This window comes from Nuphar pumila, chromosome 13 (assembly GCF_984573655.1).
Source record: "Nuphar pumila chromosome 13, dmNupPumi1.hap1.1, whole genome shotgun sequence".
Taxonomy (NCBI): domain Eukaryota; kingdom Viridiplantae; phylum Streptophyta; class Magnoliopsida; order Nymphaeales; family Nymphaeaceae; genus Nuphar; species Nuphar pumila.
Genome location: NC_143261.1, coordinates 63,082,005 through 63,107,424, shown reverse-complemented (window position 1 = coordinate 63,107,424; position 25,420 = coordinate 63,082,005). Strand labels below are relative to the sequence as shown.

General features: G+C 35.9%; 1 protein-coding gene across 1 annotated transcript in view; it reads right to left on the bottom strand.

The window, feature by feature from the left end:
* Window positions 1–25,420, bottom strand: part of LOC149818514 (protein REBELOTE-like) — a 30,263-nt gene that overhangs the window by 3,929 nt on the left and 914 nt on the right. The window contains exons 2-5 of the mRNA XM_089986234.1: window positions 23,197–23,257; window positions 20,278–20,398; window positions 20,137–20,185; window positions 19,935–20,029 (exon numbers count right to left, since the gene is read on the bottom strand). Coding sequence (XP_089842360.1) covers window positions 19,935–20,029; window positions 20,137–20,185; window positions 20,278–20,398; window positions 23,197–23,257 — 326 coding nt within the window. The remainder of the gene's footprint in view (window positions 1–19,934; window positions 20,030–20,136; window positions 20,186–20,277; window positions 20,399–23,196; window positions 23,258–25,420) is intronic.

Genomic DNA, 25,420 nt, shown 5'->3' with positions numbered 1-25,420 from the left:
TTGATAAATCTTGGGAATATCTTGGGAAAATCATGGGAGTTTAAAAAATTAAAAAAAATATAAATAACAACAAAAAAACCTAAGAAAATAATAAGTTTTGTATTATTTTTCTTTCAAAAATATAAAGAAACATGTTTTAAAGGTTTTAAAATATAAAAGAAACAAAAAAATAGGAAATACAAATTTAATTTAAAAAAAAAACTCAAAAATATCGTGATATTTTTTATTTGCTGATATTTTGAAAATATCACGATATATTCCCAATATTATCGGCAAGCTTGAAATTGCCGATAATATCACGATATATTCAAAATATCAGCGATATCGGTGACAATGGTGTGTATATATATATGCATGTACACGTGTGTACATATGTATATGGATATGGTGTTTCTATGGTGGTACTGAACCACCATAACTTATGGTGGTACACACTTGTTTTACACAGATCTAACCTCTAAAAGCAAAAACTAACCTTTGGATCATGTTTAGGATGTTCTATTTTCCATTTTATGCATTAAAGTTTATTTTAATAGGATATTTTAGACCATTTTTTATCCTTATGAATTGTGAGCCTTCGTTTTTTCACCATCTTTGAAACTGTATTATAATCATAGTCACAAATATCGGTCTTGGCTATATCTCGGCTAAGGCAAAATATCAGGATATTATATATTTTTCAATCAATCCCAGGAAAATCTATGAACTTAAAAATAAAATGCGAAAAATAATAAAAAAAACTAGGAAAAACAGTTTTCTTTCCTTCTTCCCTCCTTTTTTTCCTTCCTTTCTTCTTTCTTTTCTGCACCTGATATTATCACACGATATATATATATATATATATATATATATATATATATATATATAACTGTGACTATGATTATGGTATATTAGACATGATAAAACCTCATAATATAGTAAATAAACTATGTTGAACATGTCTGTGGGGGGTACATCTAACATTTGCTGGTTATATTCATGCAAACAATAGTGCACATCACCATATGGCATCATGGTTCAGAACCAACACACAAATTACGCTGATAGGATCTGGCTTGCTAAAGGCTTTTCTCACCCATCTCTTCATCCAACTCCAAGTCTGATTAGGTTACATCCTATGTCACATGGGTGCGCGTACGGGTACGGGTGCAGCACAATTTCAAAAATTTTGAAGACGGGGACTCGGCTATATATATTTTAAAAATATATATATAACAATAAATTAATAATAAGATTGTAAATTTTACAGCAAAAATAAAAAAGTAATTCTATTGAAGTAACAACACAAACTTACCAAAATATAACACATAAAGAAGCTTGTGAGTGTGATAACAACAAAACTTATCATAAATCTGCCTCATCGTCTGAATTAGAGGGAAGAACAAGATTGAGGTAGTCCATGTTGAGAGTATGCAAATCATGTTCTCCCTCCAAGTCAAAATCTTTTGGATTTACATCTCAATACTTAGATGGTTCACAACTACATCAAAATATGACTAACTTAGTATCTAACTTCAAACTTTGAATATAAATATTTAAATACGAACTTTGAATACAAAAGAAAAAAAAGTACATATACTCATCTTTGGTGTGACGAGAAATTAATCGTAGATTAGAGTGAACATAAACCAAATCCTCTGCTCTTTTACTAATGAGTTTGTTTCTTTTAATGTTGTGAATTTGAACATATGTGAGTCCAATTTCTTTCACAACACGATGATGTAGCAAATTGGGATAACAACTTCATTGCAAGACGTTGCAGATTTGGTGTATCTGATCCATATGTTGCCCACCAATTAAGGGGATCTTCTCCGTCCCTTGCTATGAGTGTTGCTAAAGAATCAAATCTTCCAGTAAAGAACTTTTCAAACTCACTATTTACAACCTTAAACATGTGAGGATCATTAAAAAGTCTTCCCAAATATATCATTTTGTTCCTTGATATCTCAGGATCTTCATTTGGAAAAACACGACCAACACCTGTTGTCAACCATTTTTTTGCATAATATTTTGGATTGAGAGAGTGTGCCATGCAATGCAAAAGTGTATTGCTTTTATCTCATCTTCTCACTAAAACTGAATGTACATAATTGTAAAATTATGAATCATCAAGTACAACATCGTTCTTCTCATGTTTAAAAATGATACTTTGAACTTTTTCAATCTTATTGTCCCACGTTTCATAAATTCTATGAAGCATGGGTATATCTCTGTCAACTTCTCTCAACATTTCTCAAATAGGCTCTGTAAATTCAACAAAATGTGTAATTTTATCCCACCAAAAATCATCACAGATGCATTTTTTGATAGCTTGAGACTTAACATCATCTTCAGTGCGATAAAAATCTCAATCTTTATCAGCCACCATCATCATCAATGCATTCTTGAGTTGCTTAATTCTTTGCATCATAACAATGAGAAGCAAAACGAGTTTCAGCAACTTTCAGTAACTTGAGATCAGAATGCCGATTAAATATAGAAAGGGCATGATGATGGTTTACAACAAAATTTCTAATATTTCGATCATGCTCTATTTCCTCAATCTATAAACACATTTCATGTGCATGTGCATTATCTTTTGATGGATTGTATATACTCTTAAGTGCCAAATTTAAACTGTGTGTTGCACAAGGAGTCCAAAAAATATGTGAATACGTATCTTCACTTGCCAAATTCATTCATGCACGATTGCAAACTGAAGTGTTGTCAGTAATGATTTGCACCACACTTTCTTCACCCACTTCTTTTATCACTTCAACAAATAATCTCTTTAAATATTCAGCATCTTTATACTCCCCAGATGCATCGAGAGTCTTCAAAAAGATTGGCTCATTAAGTGAGTAAGCATTGAAGTCTATCAGTGGACGCCTTTGTATATCAGTCCACCCATCAGAAACAATAGACACTCCATGATGTTTTCATGCAAATTTTTTGGTCTCTAACAAGTCTTCAATTCTATTTTTTTCCTCTGCAAGAAAAACTGTTCTTAGTTTTTCTGAACTAGGAGGCATATAACCACTCAAATTATAATTAGTCAAAGATGTAATCATATCTTTCTAGTATGGACTTCTAGCTACATTAAAAAGAATTGAGCTTGAGTAAAAGAATCGACCAATCTTTTTATCAATTTCTGCTCTTGCCATGTTTTTGAATGATCCTTGTATTGTTTTATTGCCTTCCATCTTTCTTTTCTTCAAAAACTCGAATCGCTTCTCATCTCTGCAATTTTCTTCTTTTCAGCTTCCTCTTGTTCTTTCTTTAATTGCTTTAACAAGTCTTTATCAACCCCAGAACATTGCCTAATTCCTTGACCACGAATATGCAAAAGATGTGCTTTCACACGCGTATAAGAACCCGTGAAAACAATCGTACATAAATTACAATGAAACTGCACATTCCCACCACTACCACCACTAGCTTTTTATCCCTTTTGTCACAAGCCTCCAAAGTGGTTAAGAAACTTCTAATTCAGAGTTAAACTTGAACCAACTCTATTGACACCACTAGAACTCGCCATTATATCTGAAAAGTGAAAAGTGAATAGAAAATATGTAAATAAAGTTAATAAACTCTTCAAAAAAATAGTAATAAGAGCTCCACCCCTCTAACTGTGTGCCTGATAGAAAATAACAAAGGCAGGGGTTGAGGCAGAGGGGAGAGCCCCCTATCAGAAAACAGATCTGAGGCGAGCTCCGCCCCCTGCTGAAAATCTACGACTGAGGTAGGGGGTGGAGACCCCTGCCGGAAAACAGATCTGAGGCAGGGGGCAGCCCCCTGCCGAAAAACAGATTTGAGGCAGGGGAGCCCCCTGCCGGAAAATAAACTGAGACAGGGGCCTCCACCCCCTGTTGGAAAACACGAACGAGGTAGGGGGCTCCGCCCCCTGCCAAAAAATAAACTGAGGCAGGGGGCGAAGTCCCCTAACGGAAAACAGATCCGACGCAGGGGGCAGCCCCCTGCCGAAAAATAGATCTGAGGCAGGGGGCGGAGCCCCCTACCGGAAAACAGATCTGACGTAGGGGGCAGCCCCCTGTCGAAAAACAAATCTGAGGCAGGGGAGCCCCCTGCTGAAAAATAAACTCAAGCAGGGGCCTCCATCCCCTGCCGGAAAACACGAACGAGGCAGGGGGATCTGCCCCCTACCGGACGAAGGGGAAGAAGAACGAAAGAGGGAGGAGTGCATACCTGAGAGGATCGGTGGCTGGGGTCGCCGATGGCTGGCTGCGGCTACGATCGTTAGGGTCTCGGTCGTCGGCGAGACTGAAGGGGACGAAAAGCGAGGGACGACTGGGGGAGAGGGAAAGATCAGCAGGGAGGGGTCTGTCGTAAGCCCCTCCCCTTGCGTAGCCTCTTTAGGGTTCGGCCCCGACCCCGATAAACATTTTGGATCCGGATCGGACCCGACCCGAGTCCAAAATAAATTTTAAATATGGACAACAATAGGCTCGGTCAAAGTTGACCGAGTCTATAAAGTGGACGGACTCGGCCCCGATGCATTGACCGAGTCCAACACTTGTTGACCGAGTCTGCCCCGTGTCTGAAGCCGCACCCGTGTCGGGGCATGTCGACACGGGTGCATCGACCTCCAAACCGAGTCCATGTGACATCGGTTGTATCCAATTATGCCTACATTGAAACCACATCCAACCCAGTTACATCCCTATATGTGTCTGACATCTATCCAGCTATATCTTGATCATGTGGCTTGATCAAATTGCAAATTCTGCAGTCCAATCTACAGAATTGGAAGTGTCAATGACTCTTAAGGAAATGAGAAGGTTTGTTTGTTACATACATAATGTTCATAATTTCGCAAGGTTGAGGTTCAATCGACTACACTGTACAAGTATTATAAATCGTGCTTTTGTTCTTTCAGAATTTTTTTTTCTTTTTTTGGATATTAAGTATTATTAGGAGTTTCCCATTATTAAAGAAGGCAACAAACAAGGGCCTAGCATGTTTCAAAGAGAGAGAAAGTGAAGGAGTGGGGGGAGATGGTTTACTAGATCTGAGGAATTTTCTTTATATTGTAACATCATATTTCATATATATAGGTTCTACATAAATATTTCCTCTTAAAAGGCTAAGCTTTTTGATATACTATAACCAAAAAGGGTACCAAAACATCCAATAATGCATAATATTACAATATTCAATAACCTAAAATCTTAGACTTCTTAATATATTCAATAACTGCAATATTTTACATTATGCATAGATGGACAAGCAGGAACAATTAGACACGATAACTAGCAAACTAATTTGGCTTTTAAAATTGTGATATGCATGAGCTGAAAAACTGACCTCCGTCTTGGTTTTGAGGGCATGCTGCAAAACCTTGGAAAGGTGCTGTATAAGGATGGATGCCTTCTGGTAAGACTTAGCAATATCTAGTGAGTACAACTCCACAACAGAATCAGCAAGAAACTGGATATGGTTTATGTTTTCCGGTTCAACAAATTTGGAGTGTGCCAAAAATGTTCTGTACATGTTCGTTAGGAAGGAATCATAGCAATCTGAATTTAACTGCAGAACCATGCTTCGGATGAGTAAGAATGCTGCCAAAGAGACTCTCCCTCCTCCAGTTGCCCATAGGTGGATGCCAATCTGCAATCACCTCACATATGAGATAATAAAAATCCATGAAGTGATAAGTTATTAGACATTCATCACAAGAATGCCCTTGCAATAGTCGAGTGTAACAACAACGGTTCAAATCAATCTCATGTATAATGATAATAAGTTAACTGTAGGGGTTCCAATCTATGTGAGCTCCTAGCAGATTAAGTACACCTCTTCCCATGTGATGGACAAGCACTTTGAGACAAACAAGGAAAAAACCTTTCTCAAAATATGAATTATTATGAAATAATAGATGCAAACAACTAAAAAGGGTTTTTCATCTGCAATAAATGAATTTTGTGAAATAACCACATTTGCTCATTAAAAAATTTAGCACTGAAACCCCTTGTTCCCTACGTCTTTCCTCATAAAGAAAACTTTTCTCCCAAAGAAATACCAAATATATCCTTTCTGTTGTACCAGCAGGATCATGCAATATAGATCCTGGAAACTTCATTGCATTTAAAAGAAGTCTCACGATTTTGCCGTAGAAATGGCCTAATGTAATGAACAAAGCATAAAACTAAAAAACAAACATGTTTTTTGGAAAAACACAGACATGACAACGTCAGCACACAAATACAAGCATGCACATGGATAGCATGGGGCACATCCGTGCATGTTTACGCATACATATGCATATCTTTTGCTTCTCAATAGATTCTAGCTTGTTCAACAACAGTTACCTTGCTAAGCCTTTGTAGCAAAACCGGAAATGCAACTAAAAATATAACTGAATCTCTGAGCCGAGAAAGGACGAAGACAATTATCTGTGTATCTGTAGCCTGAGTCAGAAGATACAATGTACTTTTGATGTAAGACTTAACCAGTGGTTTCACTGAGGCCCATTTTGAAGTATTTTGCAAGCTCAGTACAGTGTCCTTGCAACCAGAGCTTGACATTCCCAATAATCTTCGGAATATACTGTCTGCTTCATGAAGCACAATTAACAAAACCTTGCAGAAAGCTGCTCTTGTCTGAATCTTGTATAATAGAGCATCAGAGTTATCACTTCCATAATGGCATGCAACCCAGAATCCATTTAACAGATTAGGAAGCACAGAGATGTTTTGTTGATTCATGATCTGTTGGCACCATGAATCAATGGAGAAACTTGTGAGGATTTTATGTTCACATAAACTTGAATTTTCCCCGGTTTTGTTGCTGCTGCTCTCATTTGGTTCACCTTCATCATCTGAAAGCTGTCATGTGAAGGCTAACAAAGTAAGCAACACATAAAAGTTGAGAATAAGTGAACACAGGAAAGAAAGAATCAAGAAATAGCCCAAATAATGGCATCAAACAGAATAAACAATATTTTAGAATTTTTTATATCACAGTAGTATAAAATATAAATCAATGATCAACAAGCAATAAAATAGGTAGACATGCATTATATAAATATAAAAAATATATATTATCATAGTCACAAATATCGGTCTCGGACATATCTTAGCAAGGCAATTTCTCTAGGTTTGGTTGATAAATATAAACTTGGTGCTTAAAAAATTTTTAAAAACAGTAGCAATAAGTGAGAAAAGCAACACATAATACAAAAAATAAGTAAAAAAACAAAAGAAAGAAGAAATCATAGTTAAGATATAATAAAAAGTAAAAGGCAACTTATAATATCATGATATTATCACGATAATATCATGACATATATAAATTTATGATATTTTTAAAATATTGTGATATTTTGCCTTTAATATCGTTTTATGAATTTACAGCTATATTCTCGGTTCTTATGTTAAATCACATATGAGACTTATGTATCATATGTGTATTACATTTAGTGTGGTACCCCCTCTTTGTATTTATGTGTACATTTCATTTTTTCAGGGGTACTTATGGATTTTAGCATTAGTTAGTGGTAAGCTTAGTTGTCAAAGGTGGTGCCTAGGCATATGCCTAGGTCGGTATTTTTTTTCCGTTGACTGTTATCAACATGTATAAAAGGGGGAAAAGGGTCATTTTTCCCCTTTTTTCGCTCCACTCTCTCTCTCTCCGTTCTCTCTCCTTTCTCTCGCTAGGGCAGAGCCGAAGAAGGTCAACCTTCTCCTCCCTCTACAGGTACCGCTACCTCTCTCTCTCTCTCTCTCTCTCTTAAAAGTTGTACTCTCCATATGAACCTTATAAACAAAGGTAAGTGAAGAAAAAGAATTAAAGTATTCTAATAATGTGTTCAGTGTTTCAAGCTGTTGGTGCCACGGTTTTCTTCATCATATTTTGGGACATTATTTGGTAGCATTTTGTTTAACATTTCACATTTTTTTTAACATTTTTAAACTGTCCTTTTGAGTTCACACTTCACAGTTTGGGCTGGCTCCGTGGTGTGATTCCAATGATGTGAGTGTGATATATTTGATCAGAATATAAATCTAGAAAGATCAAATGCTCAGTGATGGCTTGCCTATAAAAAAAAGAGTGATGAAGCAAACTATTGGGTGTCATATTTGTACTAAATAGACATTATCGGTTTATTAGGATCACTTTATACCAAGGTTGCCAGACTAGGAAACGGAAGCGGGAAACGATACAGAAAGCAAAAGCGAGAAGCAATGCATTTTAAAATATATAGGAAGCGGGAAGCGAAGAATAAATAAAAGAAATATATGAATTGAATGAAAATCAAAATGAAACACAAATAAAAACTAAAATAAAAGTGACGAATATTAAATTTCATGTTTTTTTAGTGTAAGAATTAAATGTATAACAAAATCTAAAAATGATGACTACCAATTTAGAGAAAGTACATGGAAGTGAGTGAGAAAAGTGAGAGAAAACACATAAAAAACAAGAAAAGTTGAGTAAGAGAACATATAAGAAGAATAGATGAGGCGTGTGGAAAGCATAGGAGAAGCATGGGGGAATCGAGGTTCTCATCAAGTTTCGGAAGCGAGGAGTATCACGCTTCTGAAGCGAGTTTCCAGGAAGCGAGCTTCCCACCTATCTAAGAAGCTTCCGGTAGCTCTGCTTTATACACCAGTGTAAAGAGTATCTCCATGAAATTGGGATCAATGCTGCCATGAATAATATTTTCATCTATGTTGTGGCAGTTATGTTTTTCTCTTTTTTTCCTCTTATAAACCAAACATTTTTGCTTGTTGGCTTTTGTAAATTTCCTTTTGACTTTTTCTCTAAATTACTGATTCTATGAAAGAAAACCAATCATTTTTTGAAAATCCCCTACAAATTCCCGTGCGGACAAGTTAGAAATTCTTCTAAAAAGATTTACTGTGATCCGAACAAATCTCAGCCACACTCCAATTTTTGTTACTGGCTATTTCCAATGTTGCATGTGTGGGCACAAATATACATTTGTTAGGGTATAAGTGCACAGATAAACATTTGTTTGGGTATAAGTTCACAGATCTCATCTTGGGCAGTCAATGGGCCGGATCCATGTCTGGTATCTGACTGAGCCCAAACCCAAACATCAGGATAGGCATAAAATAATGACCAGAACCCAACTCAAATTAGGTTTAACTATGTTTTTTGGGGGACATTTTAAAAAAAAACCTAAATTTTTGTTGATTATAAAAAACACATCTAAGTTTTCAATATTGTTAAAAACACACCTAAACTTTTTTATAGTTAATAAAAAACCTAGGGTTTGCTCCTGTTAAAGTTGTCTTTAAATGTGTGCTGCAATTACAAAAAAAAACTTAAGGGTTTTTTTATTATGAATTCATATTTTGCTGATATGTTATTTGTTGCTTACTCCTTTTTATTTAGCAAATTTAGATGTTGCCTTTTTTTAGATTCTTATCATTTTTTAGAACAATGGAAGGGGGCTTCATCTGCAAGTGCTAGTGGGTCCACATTTTCAAATTTGGAACATATTCAGAACTTTAAGAGAAAATCAGGTGATCCAACATGGGAGTGGGCCTATATTAAGGATAAACAAGATCTGAATTCTGTGACATACCTTAAATGTTGAACTTATAAAGGATGTATATATAAAATAAAACGGCATCTACTTGGGATTGGAAGAAAAGTGAAGGCTTATGATAAAACAATTGCAGAAATCAAGCAAGTACTTTCTAAGTACATGGAGGAATCAAAGAAGAATAGAGATGAAAAAAATAAGAGAGAGACGGTCAATATATACGAAAAAAATGAAAGTTTATTCTCAGCTTCCGATTATGGCGAAGGACGTGAATGCAGTTTCATAGATGGAGGGGAGTAGTACATTCGGCTTTAGACCAAAAGGGCTATGGATCTATACTTTCAAAGTGATTCAACAGAGAAAGGAAGGCAAGCAAACAAACAAACTATGTTTGAAAATTGCTTCAAAAAGGAAAAAAGAGAAACAGTGTACGAGTACATTAATAGGTGATTTTATGACGGTGGAATACCTTTTAATACAGCGAAGTTGCCTTCATTTTACAGTATGATTGAAGCTATAGGCCAATTTGAACCAGGGATGAAGCCTCCATCATATCACGAGTTGCGAGAACTACTTTTGAATAAAGAAATAAAGAAAATGAAGGAGTTCTTGGACCAATACAAAGTGCATTGGTCCAAACATGGATACAAAAGGGTGTACACTCATTAATTTTTTTGTTAATTGCCTTTTGGGAACAATGTTTTTGAAATCAGTTGATGCATCAAATGAAGTAAAAGATGCAAATTTGCTTTTTGCATTGTTGAATGATATTGTTGAAGTTTGGGAGGAGAATATGGTTCAAGTTGTTATTGATAATACCTCAAACTATGTGAAAGCAGGTAAATTATTTATGGATAAGAGAAAGCATTTAGTTTGGACTCTTTGTGCTGCACATTGTATAGATATGATGTTGGAATATATAGGATAATTGAAAGAGTTGAAGAACATTTCCGGAAAAGCAAGGCAATTGGTGGTATTCATTACAAACATTCTCAAGTGTTGAGTATGATGAGAGCACACACACAAAAGGACTTACATAGGCCTGCAGTGACAAAATTTGCCATGTTTTTACTCTAGAAAGCATATATAATTGGAAAAAATGCCTAAAGTTCATATTTCTTAGAGATGATTGGGAAAAAAATAGTTTTTCAAAAACGTCAGTTGGTAAAAGATGTGAAAGCATGATTTTGAGTTCAAAATTTTAGAAGAGAGTGAGTTGTGCTCTGAAAACAATGGCCCCCTTGTTTGACATGCTTCGATTGGTTGATAGAGATGAAAAGCCTACTATGGGTTACATCTACAAGAAAATGGATCGTGGAAAGGAAAAAATAAAAGTATAATTATAAATTAATTTTTTTGTATTCTACTAATTGTAAATTACATTTTATCTTAGCTTCTATAATGGTTACTTTCAATTCTTTTACTTAGTAGGTAAATGTGTGTGATGATAAACAAATATGCGGCTGGGTTTGGGAGATAATCGATAAAAGGTGGAGCAATCAATTGCACAAACCTTTGCATGCAACAAACCTATATTTGAATCCAGCCATATATTATAAGTATAAAAATATCGAGTCCAATGAGGAGATAAAGAATGACTTATATGATTGTGCCAATCGTCTTGTTCAAAGCGAAGAGGATCGAGACACACTACTAGACCAACTCATAAGATATAGAACTGCTATTGGGCCTTTTGAAATGGAGTTAGCAAAGAGGAAGAAGAAAGTGTAAACCAGAGTTACCGAAAGCGCCTAGGTAAAAAGGGAAGCGCGCTTCGGAAGCACGAAACGTCGCACTTCCAAAATGTGTGGGGAAGCATCCCCTTTTTTTGGGAAGCGCACTTCCCCCTCGCTTCCCCATTTTTTCATTTTTTTTGCTTCCCCCTCGCTTTCGGTTCGCTTCCTAGGTCGCTTCCGGTTCGCTTCCTTGGTCGCTTTCGAGACGGTTCGTAATTTTCTTCTTAGTGGTCCCACGCTTCCCCGCTTCCTAAATTTTTGAAAGTATCTCGCTTCCCGCTCCCGCTTCTCGTATCGTTTCCCGCTCCCGCTTCCTTGACTGGTAACTCTGGTGTAAACCCTAGGTAAGATGATTAAATTTCATATAACCCCTTTTGCATTATTTTTATAACTTATATACAGTTGAGAGTTATTATCGTGAGGGGTTTATTGGAAATCAGAAAAGTTATCAGTTGGTCTTGTTTATATTTTAACTTTTAATGGTCTCTTTTGTAATTTTCTTTATTGACCCTAATCACTACTTAAGGGTGATTAGGGCTAATCATGAAGGTACTTTTCTATCTTTTCTCAAACCAAGTTTCAACATGGTATCAAAGCCTCTCATTCTTGGGAGAATCTAACACCTAGGTTGAATTTCTTTCTTCCCTCTTTATCATAGTTTTTTTCTTTCTTCTTCTCTCCTCCTAGCCTATATCTAGTTTGTTCGATCTTCCTTCTGATCGAACCCTAGGTTCTTTCCTCAGTCTCATGACCTGGGATCTGACTAGTTCTACACAATATGCAGATCTGATCAGACACACTAGATCATGTGTTCCTCTTTTGCTCCTTGTTGATGACGCCTCAGTAATATTGATGGATCGTGGTGCATCAGATCTACCATCATGTGGAGATTGCGTGGAGCAGATCTGACATCATGATCGTGTTGCATCAGATCAGCAATCATTTTGTGATTGGGTGGAGCAGATCTGAGATCGTGCAGTAATTGGATGTCGTGTAGCGTGGAGCGTTGATGTTGGATCAGATCTGAATGGTGTGGCTGACTGACTGTTGCTCGTATCAGAGTCGTGTTGATGTGGTAGGTGTTAAATCTGTAGTGCTTGTTGTCGTTGGAATCAGATTTGCTCGTATCAGAGCCGTGTTGATGTGGTAGGCGTTAAATCTGTAGTGCTTGCTGTTGTTGGAATCAGATTTAATCAGATCTAATTAATTTTTGTTGAAGTTCATATGTGAAATCAATTTTTGTCATCTAAAATTAATTTTTATAGTGGTGATCAGATTTATTATCTTGCTGGTGGCGTATGTGATATATATATATATATATTGCAAGACAAGGATTTTATTTCAGCTGGAATCTATTTTTTTACTATCAGTTTGCTCGTGATTACTTTCTGGTTATTATTATTATCCGGCTCATTAGCTTGCTACTGTCAGCAGTGAAATACCATGGCTGAAATAAAGTCCAGTGCTGGTGAACAAAGGTTTGAAGTGTCTGCAGAGTACAAAGCTTTTGTTAATCCCTTCTCTTATGGGTCGTCCATAAAGCTGGACGACAATAATTATAAAAGGTGGTCGAGGACTTTTATGATGTCTGTGTCAGGACATCGTCGAAAACATATTTTGTTAAAAAAGGAACCAATAGAGAAAACTGGGAAATATGCCACATGGTAGGAAGATAATGACATTGTTATGTCTTGGATTATGAATAGTGTTCAGCCACATATTGCAGACGGCTTAATTTACTATTCTACTGCAAAGGAGATGTGGGATTCATTACATGACACGTACTCTCAAGACAAAAATGTTAGTAGAATTTTGTAAGTTGAGCAAGAGATATTTCAGTTGCAGCAGGGTGATCAGAATCTTTCCCAATATTATGCATCAGTTAAATCAGCCTATAAAAGGCTCAACTCTGTTCGTCCTCCCTGCTGCACTAATCATAAAACCCATCAGGAGTAGACTATGGTGGCTCGTTTTCTATCAGGATTATCTCCAGATTACTTAGTAGCCAAGGTGCAAATGCTTACTAGCTCAGAGATCCCTACTCTAGCTGATGCCTACAACCGGTTAAGTCGTCTTGCTGTTACCTTTCTTCCGCCTCATGGAGACTCTCAGACTTCAGCTCTTATTGTCACTGGTGGAGGAGGGCATGGTTTACCTAGTTCTTGCAGAGGCAGAGGTCGTGGAAGAGGCAGTGGAGGTCGTAGCAGGCTTCAGTGTACATATTGTGGCAAGCAAGGGCACCTTGAGGATCGTTGTTGGGATAAGAACCCTAGAAGTCACCCTCAGAGCTCATTATCGTTCCCCAAAGCAACAACTCCGGTTGTCTCTTCCATCACTGAACCTGTGCCTACTTCTTCAACCAATACGATTACTCTCAGTCGTGCAGAATATGATCAGCTTCTTTCTCAGAGTTCTGCATTTGTGTCTGCCTCTATTGTAGTGACTGATGTGGCATGCTCTGCGGGTACTCAGTTGGATGATGGAGGTAAGATATGGATTATTGATTATGGCGCCTCTCAACACTTTTGTGGAGATTCACATAGTTTCTCTACACTGGTTCATACATCTTTCCCTCGTCATGTTAAATTGGCAGATGGTAGATTATCCCCAATGGTGGGGCAAGGAGATGTGAATTTTACCCCTACATTACGGATTCAATATGTTCTCCATGCTCCACAGTTTCCTAAGAATTTATTATCCGTAAGCCAGCTTACAAAAGAACTAAATTGTCGAGTTATATTTGACCCGGGTTCTTGTGTATTTCAGGATTTGCTGCCTGGGAAGAAGATTGGTGGAGGCCATGAGGAGGGAGGTGTTTATATCTTACACAACCTGTTGGAGTAGCAACTTCGTGTGTGGAATCGAGTTCTAATTCCTACCAATGGCATCTCAGATTGGGTCATCCTTATCTTTCCAAGCTTCAAAGAGTCATTCCACAGGTCTCTCCTACAGCGTCCTTTCAGTGTGAAGCATGTCAGTTGGGCAAGCATCATCGTAGTTCTTTTTCTTTAAGTTAGAGTTATACTAGTCAAAGTCCTTTTGATCTAATTCATGTTGATGTTTGGGGGCCTAGTCGGGTTCCTAATAGGTTTCACTCCAAGTATTACCTTGTCATTGTAGATGACTACTCTAGAGTGTCTTGGGTCTTTTTAATAAAGGAGAGATCTGAAGTCTTGTGTATGCTCCAATCTTTTATTCTTGAAATAAATACTCAATTTGGTGCCATTGTTAAAATTGTTCGCATTGATAATGCTCTTGAATTCAAATCTAGCAAACTATTACAATTTTATCGGGATAATGGGATTTGCCCCCAATTTTCATGTGCCCATACGTCCCAGCAAAATGGGGTAGCTGAAAGAAAACACCGACACCTTTTGAAAGTAACTCGAACCCTTATGATTCAAACAAACATGCCAGCTTCTTTTTGGGGAGATGCCCTTCTTACTTCTTGTTACCTTATTAACAGAATGCCTTGTACTGCTCTTAATGACCAAATTCCTATCAGACAACTTTATCCTGATTGTTCTTTGTTCAAAGTTTCTCCTAAGGTATTTAGTTGTGTTTGTTTTGTGCAAAAAATTGGACCTACTAGGGACAAACTAGCTGCACAGGCAACTAAGTGTGTCTTCCTTGGGTATCCAAAAAACCAAAAAGGGTACAAATGTCTTGACCCCATTGCTCGTAAAGAGTATATCAGTGCGAATGTCACATTCTTTGAGACCATTCCTTACTTCTCGCCGTGCGCGTCTATTGTGAATCCTGATATGTCCACATCATTTCCCTTACCCATTCATCCCATTCCTTTGGAGTCAGTTCCTTTATTGCCTTCATTATGTTCTGATCCCTCTTCAACTCGGTTCCATGATCCTCCACTGGTGTATACTCGTCGTCAAGCCTCCTCTCGTGGCCCTTCATCGTCTTCTTCTCCTGCAGTCAATGATCCTGATTATGTTGATGATTCTATTGCTTATCCTGATGATCGTAGAGCAGATCCTGAGATTAAAAATGATTTGCCCATAGCCTTGAGGAAAGGCATGCGTGAATGTACTCTGCACCCAATTTCAAAGTTTGTGTCCATAGACAAGATTGGAAAGAGCATGCAAAACTCTCTATCTGCTTTATTTGCCATCTCCAGTCCTATCAATCATCAACAGGCTTTATTAGATCCTCAATGGAAACAAGCAATGCAAGAAAAAATGGACGCCTTGATTTCTCAAGGGACTTGGGAGCTTGTCGATCCTCCTTCTGATGCAGACATTGTTGGTTGTAAGTGGGTGTACACTATTAAATATCATTTTGATGGCACTCTGGAGAGACACAAAGCTCGTCTAGTCGCCAAAGGCTACACCCAAACATATGGGGTGGACTTCTTTGAGACTTTCTCTCCCGTAGCCAGAATGGGCACTATACGCTTAGTTACTTCTGTGGTTGTTCATCATGGGTGGAGTATGACTCGGCTTGATGTGAAGAATGCTTTTCTGTATGGGGATCTATCTGAGACGGTCTACATGCAACAACCGCCTGGCTTCGAACGACAGGGAGAGTGTGGCAAAGTGTGCAAACTAAAAAAGGCAATATATGGCCTAAAGCAAAGCCCGCGTGCATGGTTTCACAAATTGTTTGAGGTGATGTCTAAATTTGGTTTTCAGAGGTCACCATCAAATCATTCTTTGTTCATAAAGAATAGCTCTAAGGGTTTTGTGACTATGGTTGTTTATGTTGATATAATTTTAACTGGAGATAATGAGCAGGAGATTTCAAGCACCAAGGCATATCTGCAGAAATACTTTATTACAAAGGATCTGGGTCCTCTCAAGTACTTGTTGGGAATCGAAGTAGAAAGAAATAGAGAAGGTATGGTTCTTTCTCAGAGTAAATATGTGCTTGATCTTTTACAGGAGACAGGGATGCTTGATGCAAAACCAACCACTATTCCCATGAATCCTAAACTGTTCTTGTATGACGAGCAATCTGAGGCAGTTGATAGTAAGTCCTATAGGACTCTCATTGGTAAACTTCTCTATGTTACTGTAACTAGGCCTGACATATCATTTGTTGTTGGCAAATTGAGTCAATTCATGGATAAACCAAGAAAAGTTCATTGGGAGGCAGCTATGATGGATCTTAAATACCTGAAGACATCTCCAGGAAAAGGTCTATTGTTTACAAAAGAGGCAAATCTTGATGTGGTTGCGTATACTAATGCTGATTATGCAGGGTCGGTTGATGATAGGAAGTCTACTACAGGGTTCTGTGTTTTTGTTGGTGGCAACTTAGTTTCATGGAGAAGCAAGAAACAAGCTGTAGTAGCAAGATCAAGTGTTGAGTCAGAATATAGGGTCATGGCACAAACTGCCGCTGAAATGATTTGGATAAAATCTATGCTTACCGGATTGAGCATAAAGGTTTCTCTGCCTATTAAGATGATGTGTTTCATGAGAGGACTAAGCATATTGAGATAGATTGTCATTATATTCGGGATATGGTTCAAGTGGGAAATATATCAACTTTTCATGTTTCTTCAGAAGATCAAGTAGCAGATGTTTTTACCAAACCCCTTCCTATCACAGAATTCTCAAAGTGTTGTAACAAGCTGAGCATGATTGATATCTATGCTCCAGCTTGAGGGGGAGTGTTGAGAGTTTTTATCGTGAGGGGTTTATTGGGTGGTCTTGTTTATATTTTAACTTTCAATGGTCTCTAGTGTAATTTTCTTTATTGACCCTAATCACTACTTAAGGGTGATTAGGGCTAATCGTGAAGGTACTTTTCTATCTTTTCTCAAACCAAGTTTCAACATATACTTTAATTATATGTAATTTGATTTTTTTATAGTAGATTGGTGGATTTCTTTTGCCATTGGTTGTCTCCAGCTCCAGACCTTTGTTGTTCAAGTCTTAGGTCTCGCATGCATTACATTCAGTTGTGAACGTGATTGAAGTACTTTTGAAGCAGTAAAATATTATTTACTACTAATTACTAAATAATATTTGTCAGTTTGTATATATTTTAACTTTATATATATTTTTATAGATTCATACAAAGAAAAGAAACTGACTTTTGCACAAAAAGTTGAATGGTTTGTTTTTTGTGCAATATAATCATAAATTGAAACGAAGGTATGAGGAGAGAATGAAAAAAAGGAGATCTCGACCCCATTGTCTTAAGAGAAGTCAATGTTAATCTTTGAAAATGACACATCACTTACATGAGATCTTGTTGATAAGGCATCCAGAGCGTTAAGGCATAGGGTGGGGGTAAAAATACGTGTAACTAATGTCCTAAGAAAGAAAATGTTTGACAAAGGAAAGAAGGTGGTGAGGGTGGAAGAAGAAGAGGAATAAGCTAACTCTGCAAATAAAACTGAAGAAGAAGAGCAATACATCAATGAAGATGATGATAGACTTTCAAGTTCATCTAAGGATTAAATTTAAGTTGTTATTATAAACTTATTGGTTTTTTTTACTATTTTATACTTAAATACAGTTAAAGTTAATTATGTTATGTGTGTAGATTTGTTAAATGTCTGTATGCTTATATTTTTATTTGGTGATTAATTGGTTATGTTTTAATTTTTTGCATTGGTTATCAGTTGCATGGTTTATTTATTCCATTGTTCTTTGTTTCATTTTTTAACATGGTTATCAGTTACATTATTTTACATCTTTGTAGTGATTAGATTTATTAATTCGTGTTCTAGTAAGTCGATGGAGGGTAGAGGTCTTGGAGGATGCCTCTCAAAGAAACCTGCATTGAAATATTGTACACTATTGACTTAGAGATGCCAAAGAAATAGTGAAGTGTAATTTTTGTGATTTTATAATGCATGAAGGATTGTATAGATTTAAATATCATGTTGTGGGACATATTAACTCCACTGTGAAATTATGTAAACATAGCATTCCTTCTGATATTTGTGTTGAGCTTCTTACTAGTCTTAAAAAAGATGATGAGAGAAAGGCACAAGTACCTGCAACATTTGTGGGACAGAAATTGTATGAAGATGATCTGCCATCATCATCTCAAGCTACTAAAAGATGCAATAAATGAAGGAAATCGTTGAAATGAAGTTTGATACTGAAGAATGAAGATGACTTTTATATATAGACATATGTTTCAGAATTCTATGTTTAGTTAAATGTATTGTGTTGTTAAATATTTTGTGTTGGACAATGTATTGAGCAGGTTATTTAATATAATTATCTTATAGTGTTTGACGACATATTTTGTTTTGTCTATTGCTTATTGTTGATTGATTTTATGTTGTATACATATTTGTTATTAATTTTAGTAGTTTGTTTACATATTTGTATATATTTTTTTTGTTTTTTTATTTGGGGTACTGCCTAGACTGCCTAGGCTTTTTAGGGGCTCACCGCCTAGGCTCCGCCTAGCGCCTATGACAACTAAGAACAAAACCACCTAAATTCACTGCAAAGTTATCAAAAAATGATAAGAAGAACGTTAAAATTGGGTGATCTAATCAATGGATTGGTCCAACCAGACACTTGCCACTTTATACTAATCTGACTCAACTTGACTCTAAAATTGATTCCCACTGGTATGGATAATCTATGGAATCAATCAGGATTGGTTAGTTGGACCCAATCTGGCCTGATTTGAGCACACCAATCTGGAATAGACACACACCAGAAAAAAAAACAAAAGAAAAAGGGTGAAGGAAAAAAGAACAGAGAAGAGTAGGCTTGATAACATGACTACCGACATGACATACAACCTAAGAAGACAACCATTTATGGCATCAGAATTTTTTAATATCAATAGGAGTCCTACCAATGATAAAATGATAATAGAATGTCGAAAGCCAGTACAATGATGGCCATGTGGAAACTGGAAAGTGATGGACGTCTTACTTTTTCTTCATTGCTTGCAGCTTGAAGCTCCAAACTATGCTTTTCCAGAAACTCACCAAAATTTGGGTCCTGGTGAAACAATGAAGCAAACATAACCTTATTAATATTTCAATCATCCAGAAATAATGTCGTACTGAAAGAAGTATGAAGAGTTGTCTATATCACAAAAGATGCACTTGTTTTCTTTTTATGAGCAAACACAAAAGCAAAAATAAAAAACAAAAAGCACTTCTATTGCTTTAAATATGCTCTTCATACTTAAGAATACAACATTTCAAGGGTCATAACATGAAAATCTTTCTGAGCATTAGCCAGGGCAGTAAACTGGAAATATTCAGTTGAGATCTAGGTCTTAGTGAATCTGACCTATCTGGATCTAGCTTAATCAAATTTAGAGTTGGATGGAAAAGGCAATATTGAACCTGTACTCGGTTAGCTAATCAAATATATTTTATAAGGAATTGGGTTGGATTACCCTTGGATCTAGATTCAAATGAAAATATGAAAACTGCATCCGAATCTGATTATTAATCAGATTCATTTGCTATACCGATTCAACTAATCAGATTTGTACTTTTCAGATACCTGACTCAAACGTGATCGATTGACATCCCTAGCATTAGTTCATTTTGGGTAAAACTAAGTGCATTACAATGATGAATGTGAGCCATCAATTTTTTTGTCTTCAAAATAGGAGAGAAATTTTTTAAAACAAACCCTACATGTTTATATTAGTTAGACATACCATCATGTTGAGCTTCATATCTATGGTCATTTCAAGGTCTTAATTAAGTACAAGGTCGTTCTTACCTTTTTCTTCAGCCGATCTAACTTACTTTTCTGCTTCACGAGTTCCACCTGAATTGTCTTGTTCTGCTCAGATAGAGCAGTATGGTAGCTTTCATCTACAGCAACAACAATTATATTGAAAAATATCCTCTTGCGATTTTACTAAAACAAAAATTTAGGATATTTCAAACACCAAATTTCACTGTTGTAATTATGTTCCAACCTGAATTATCATCACTTCCATCTTTAACAAGATAAGAACCATTCAAATCCTGAAACCAATATCAGAATTCAGAACTCTTTCATAAATAAATAAGGAATTAGAAAAAGATGAGGCCGGATTTTTAGAAGAGCGTGACATTACCTCAGAAAGAAGACCATCACTTTCCGAATCTGAATCTATAACTGAATCATTGTCAACATCATTACCAAAAGTATCTGCAAAAATGTCGTCGAGCGCCTGATTTACAATACCTTCAGGATATCTGACAACAATGATGAGCATAACTATATATGAACATAAACACTTGCATTTCAAGTTAAATCGTTAATTAATTGCCTCACCTTAAGACAACTATACAAAATGGAACAAATGTATGCGCACAGATAATTCCATAATACATTGAAAGATATTACGCCCATAATCTAGCTAGAATCTCAGTAAAAAAATTTCGCTACTTTCTGGAAACTGAAAAAGCATCACTACCTCCTGAATAATCATGTCATATAAACTTGCAATATATGACTCAGACTATTTGGAAAACTCAATTGCATTTAACAATTAACCAATGGAAACAATGAAGCTCCTGAATAACATACATGAATGTGGAAAGAACTTAGTAAATTGTGAAATGCTTGACAATTAATCAGTGGGCGAAAGTGAAATTGTGTGATGCTCTCCAAAGTCGAGCATCGGTATCTTTATGATCAAGAATAATACCCACTCCACTAGAATCAACACAAAATTTCAACTGATACACTAGAAATTATTCTAAAAAGAATATCGGCATCGATTATGTCATTTAATCAACACCTAGGAAGAAGAAAATGGTTTGAATTACTCATGCAAGCAGGAATTATGTTAACAATGACCTCCTAAGGCTCCTAAGAAGCACACCCCGAGAATCATTTTATCATTGAACATAATAGACCTTGTGAAAATTTTTAAAAAGGGAAGATAAGGGCAAATTGGCAACACACATTAGTCTTGTACTAGATTCTCTATGCTGATCCTAGTATGCTCTAAAATGCATAATAGCAGCATAGCACTAAATATTTACTCTTACAAGAACATCTCTTCTGGAAACATTGAGCTGTAATAGAGACTCGCAAATTTTTGTGTATGCATGTGCGCACATGTATGTGTGTGGGTTTTAACAAGAATATATGTTGATATCAATCCGATTGCAACAGTCCCTAACAAGGCCCAAGCAATCATTTTTCTCAAGTAATAAAGAAAATAAGCACAAAAAACAGCATATAGGAATTAAGTGCATAGGATTAATTTAAGACCTCAAAAATAAAAAACAATGTCATCCTACTCTGTGCTGTCTAACTAGGGATTGGCTCTGGGAGGATTAGGCGAACACAAGTAGGGTAGGCAGTACCAGTTGACTAGGTAACCACGTATCACTTTTGACAACATAGTTTGCAACTAAACAAAAGTTAGCAGCTATCAATGGTGATTACAAGTATGTAAGGATAAAACTCAAGTAATGCAGCTGTTTTTCATAAAAACATAAAATTGAATTTTGCAGTAAAAGAAAACTAAGGCAATGGAAGAAGGTATAAGCACAGTCACAAATATCATGATATTTTAAAAAAATATTATGATATCTTTTCATCAGTTCTAACATTTAAAATATCACGATATTTTTCAAAATGTTGTGATAATTTAAAATTAAAATATCATAATTTATGTTTCATAAATGATTTTAAAAAACTTTGGCTGATAATCCTATTTTATCATTCACATCTCTCTCAATCTTTTTCTCCTAACTAATTAATGGCAATAAATACTGAATGTAACTTAATCCTAAGCAAGAAAGTATTTATTTCGGCCTCTGGACTCTCCCATCTTTCATTTCTTTTTCATTTTTAAAACAATGGATGAGACATATTTATTGCTTTTGGCATTTGAGTAATTTTTTTACGTATTTTTAACTTCAGTTTATAAATTTTTAAAAAATTATTCATTTTGCCAAGATTTTTTCAATAAAAGTGTGGGAGAACACAGATTATCAATATATGCCATTTACCATTTAATGGCAGATTTTATTTTCAAAATATAAACAGAAGGTAATAAATTAATATACCCAAGTTACACAATAGCACAGAGAAAACACACGAATACAACTGCTACATGACAAAAATGAACAAGAAGCCACAAACAACAGAAGCAAAAGAATAAATGTTATAAAAGTTTTAGTTTGTCTCCTTTCAAAGAGGAGCTTAAGACAGTTTTCAAATGTATATAAAATGAGGCTAATTGGATGCTATTGACAACAAACAGAAAAAGCAGCCAACTAGAATCCATCATAAATAGACAGATATATTACATATAAAATGCAGTGGCTGCACCATAGTTGGCAAACCCAGAGAGCTGACTCGAGAATCGCCTGAGTCAACCCGGATCGGATCCCAACTGGGTCACCGATTCAGGACCACCTATCTGCATGCCACTTATGTGTCTTTTGTCATGCATTTCATGGTTTTAGTGCATAATGCTTATAAAAGGATAATTTTTACAAAGAATCATCTATTTTTAAATCATAATATCAACAATTATGTATAGTTGAATACTTATCTAGCTTAGTCATTGATGTCATGTAATAAATTTAGTGATTATACAGTTTGGAGTTTGATTTTTTCCATATCTTAACACTAAAAAAATCATGTCCTAACTCGTCCAAATTACCGAGTCAACCTGCTGACTCACAAGTCAAGGGTCAGGCAATCCGGATCCAAGTCACGAGTTTGTCAACTATCGGCTGCACAAGAAAAGGCAAATTGTACAGGTGCCACTTTGATTCTTGGCAAACTTCAATCTTACATCATGTATTAAGCAGTAGAAGTGTACAGTTTTATCCTAATATAAAGAAAAGTAACTGCAAAGGCGGAACTAAACAAGAAAAACACAGAAAAACAATCTTACAAGGGATGTAAATTTTGATGGGAATTAACATTCAATATTGGCATGTCTAACAATTTAAAGCAAGTTGATGTCAGAAAAATAATCTAAAGCAAGTGATAGCAAAGAAAATAAATAGTGGCATTTTCTTACTCTTCTACAAGTTGTGCATCTGAGGAGATTGGATGGTTCACATATACAACACCTTTATCTCCTGCAATAACAGAACCAACCATAGAGCTTAAATGTGGTGGCCTAATCAATGCTTGCAAATAAACAAAAAGTCTAGTTAAAAACTATACAAACTTGGAAACATTTTGTTACACAATCCACTCAGTGAACAGAAGCGCAAACACAAACCAAGCAGGGCAACTTAGATGTAGAGATAAGTTCCTAATAAACGATGTCTTATGAAGCAACTGCCTATGAACACTACAAAAAGAAGGCAATAGCGCAGGCAGTTAGATTAGCAAAAATATTGTTGGCCTCATGCAACATGACACTTGCGGAATTATCATTTATTTTCTGGAAAAAATATTTGTAGCTACTAAAATAATAATATAAATGTTTAAACATCTAATGAACTACTAAAGACGTTATATGTAAGCTCATTCAATGTATGGTATCAATCCTCAAGGCACTCTCTGCTTGGCTTCCCATTGAGGGCCTGAGCCAGTCATGAAGACTGAAAAGGAGGTAGAAAGATTACATCAGGGGGGGCATGAAAAAGACACATAAACCTTAATCAAGTTGCTGCTAATCTTCAACTTCAAGCAACCATAACCCGTGGGCTAAAAGGATATCAATGAGGTGTGATATCATCCAGAAAGGGATTTTGTCCAGAATACCTACAGAGCAGAGACAATGGAGTCACTTTGAGGCATACTATACTTGTTCATGTCATACACTGTTATCATTGCCCGCATTGATCAATCGGCCAAAAAACTTAACCATTCTTTAGATGGTTTAATATCCAAACGGCCTTTAGATTGCTCCCACTTGAAAATCGCAAACTTCAAAGCATTCAAATTTTCAATGCAAAATTAAACACTGGTTTTATGCATAGTAACAAATATCAGCAATATTTTGAAAAGATCATGAGTGGTTTGGACCAGAGTTGCTAGCCGAGGAAGCGATTCGAGAAGCAAAAGCGAGAAGCGAGGCATTTTCAAAATTTTAGGAAGCGGGAAAAGCAGGACGACTTAGAAGCGAATCAGGAATCGTCTTGGAAGAAAACTAGGAAGCAAACCGAAAGCGACCTAGGAAGTGAGGGGGAAGCAAAAAAAAAGAAAAATAAAAACACAAAAAAATGAAAAAATAAGGGAAAATGAGCTTCCCCTAAATTGGGAAGTGCGCTTCCCACTCCCTAAATTTTTTTGGCACTTCCCAGCACATTTCAGAAGCGCCATGTTTCACGCTTACAAAACACGCTTCCCCATGCCCTATGGCACTTCTGATAACTCTGGTTTGGACATACAAGCATGAATTTTTCAATTTTGAAATTTCAATACATTGTGAACCATAAAATTTGAAACCTTAAAAGATCTACCTATATAATTGATCGGACGATCTAAAACTTGCTTTTGACTGAACAAACCATATGGATCATATCCATAGGGCTTGGTCCACAAAAAAATCAATTAATCTAATAAAGGCATTTTTTTAAAAATTTATGTCTTTCTTTATGTTTTTATATATTTTTATAGTCTTAATTGGTTTTAACTTTTATCATAGTTACAAATATTGGCAATATTTTGTAAACATGGCAGTGTTTACAAAATCTGCTATACTATAAAAAGTCGCAATATTTCCAATAATGGTCTTATCATGATATCAACATAATAAATCATTTTTAATTTTTTTATATATATTGCCCATATTTCTAACTTTTTACACATGCTAATATTTCCTAGAGTTTTTCCAAAAAATAAAAAATTTAATTTATCATGACATTTTTCCTCACCAAGAGTTTCCTGGTACCAAGTTTTTTTATGTTGGCTTTATCCTATGTCACATGGGTGCGGGTGCGGACACTTTCAAAAAACTTGGGTGCGGGGGTGCGGCAATATATATATATATATATATATATATATATATATATATATATATATATATATATATATATATATATATATATATATATATATATATATATATATATATATATATATATATATATATATATATATATATATATATATATATATATATATATATATATATTTGTGCAGGGAAGGGGTCGAGCCCCCTCCCTACGCCCTCTTTGTGCAGGGGAGGGGTCGAGCGGATGAGTTGTGGAGCTTGATTCAGAGTTTTTGCCCTTGCAGAAAGGGGGGGCGGGGGCTCCCCCCGGCCAATTTTTTTTTAATAAAAAAAT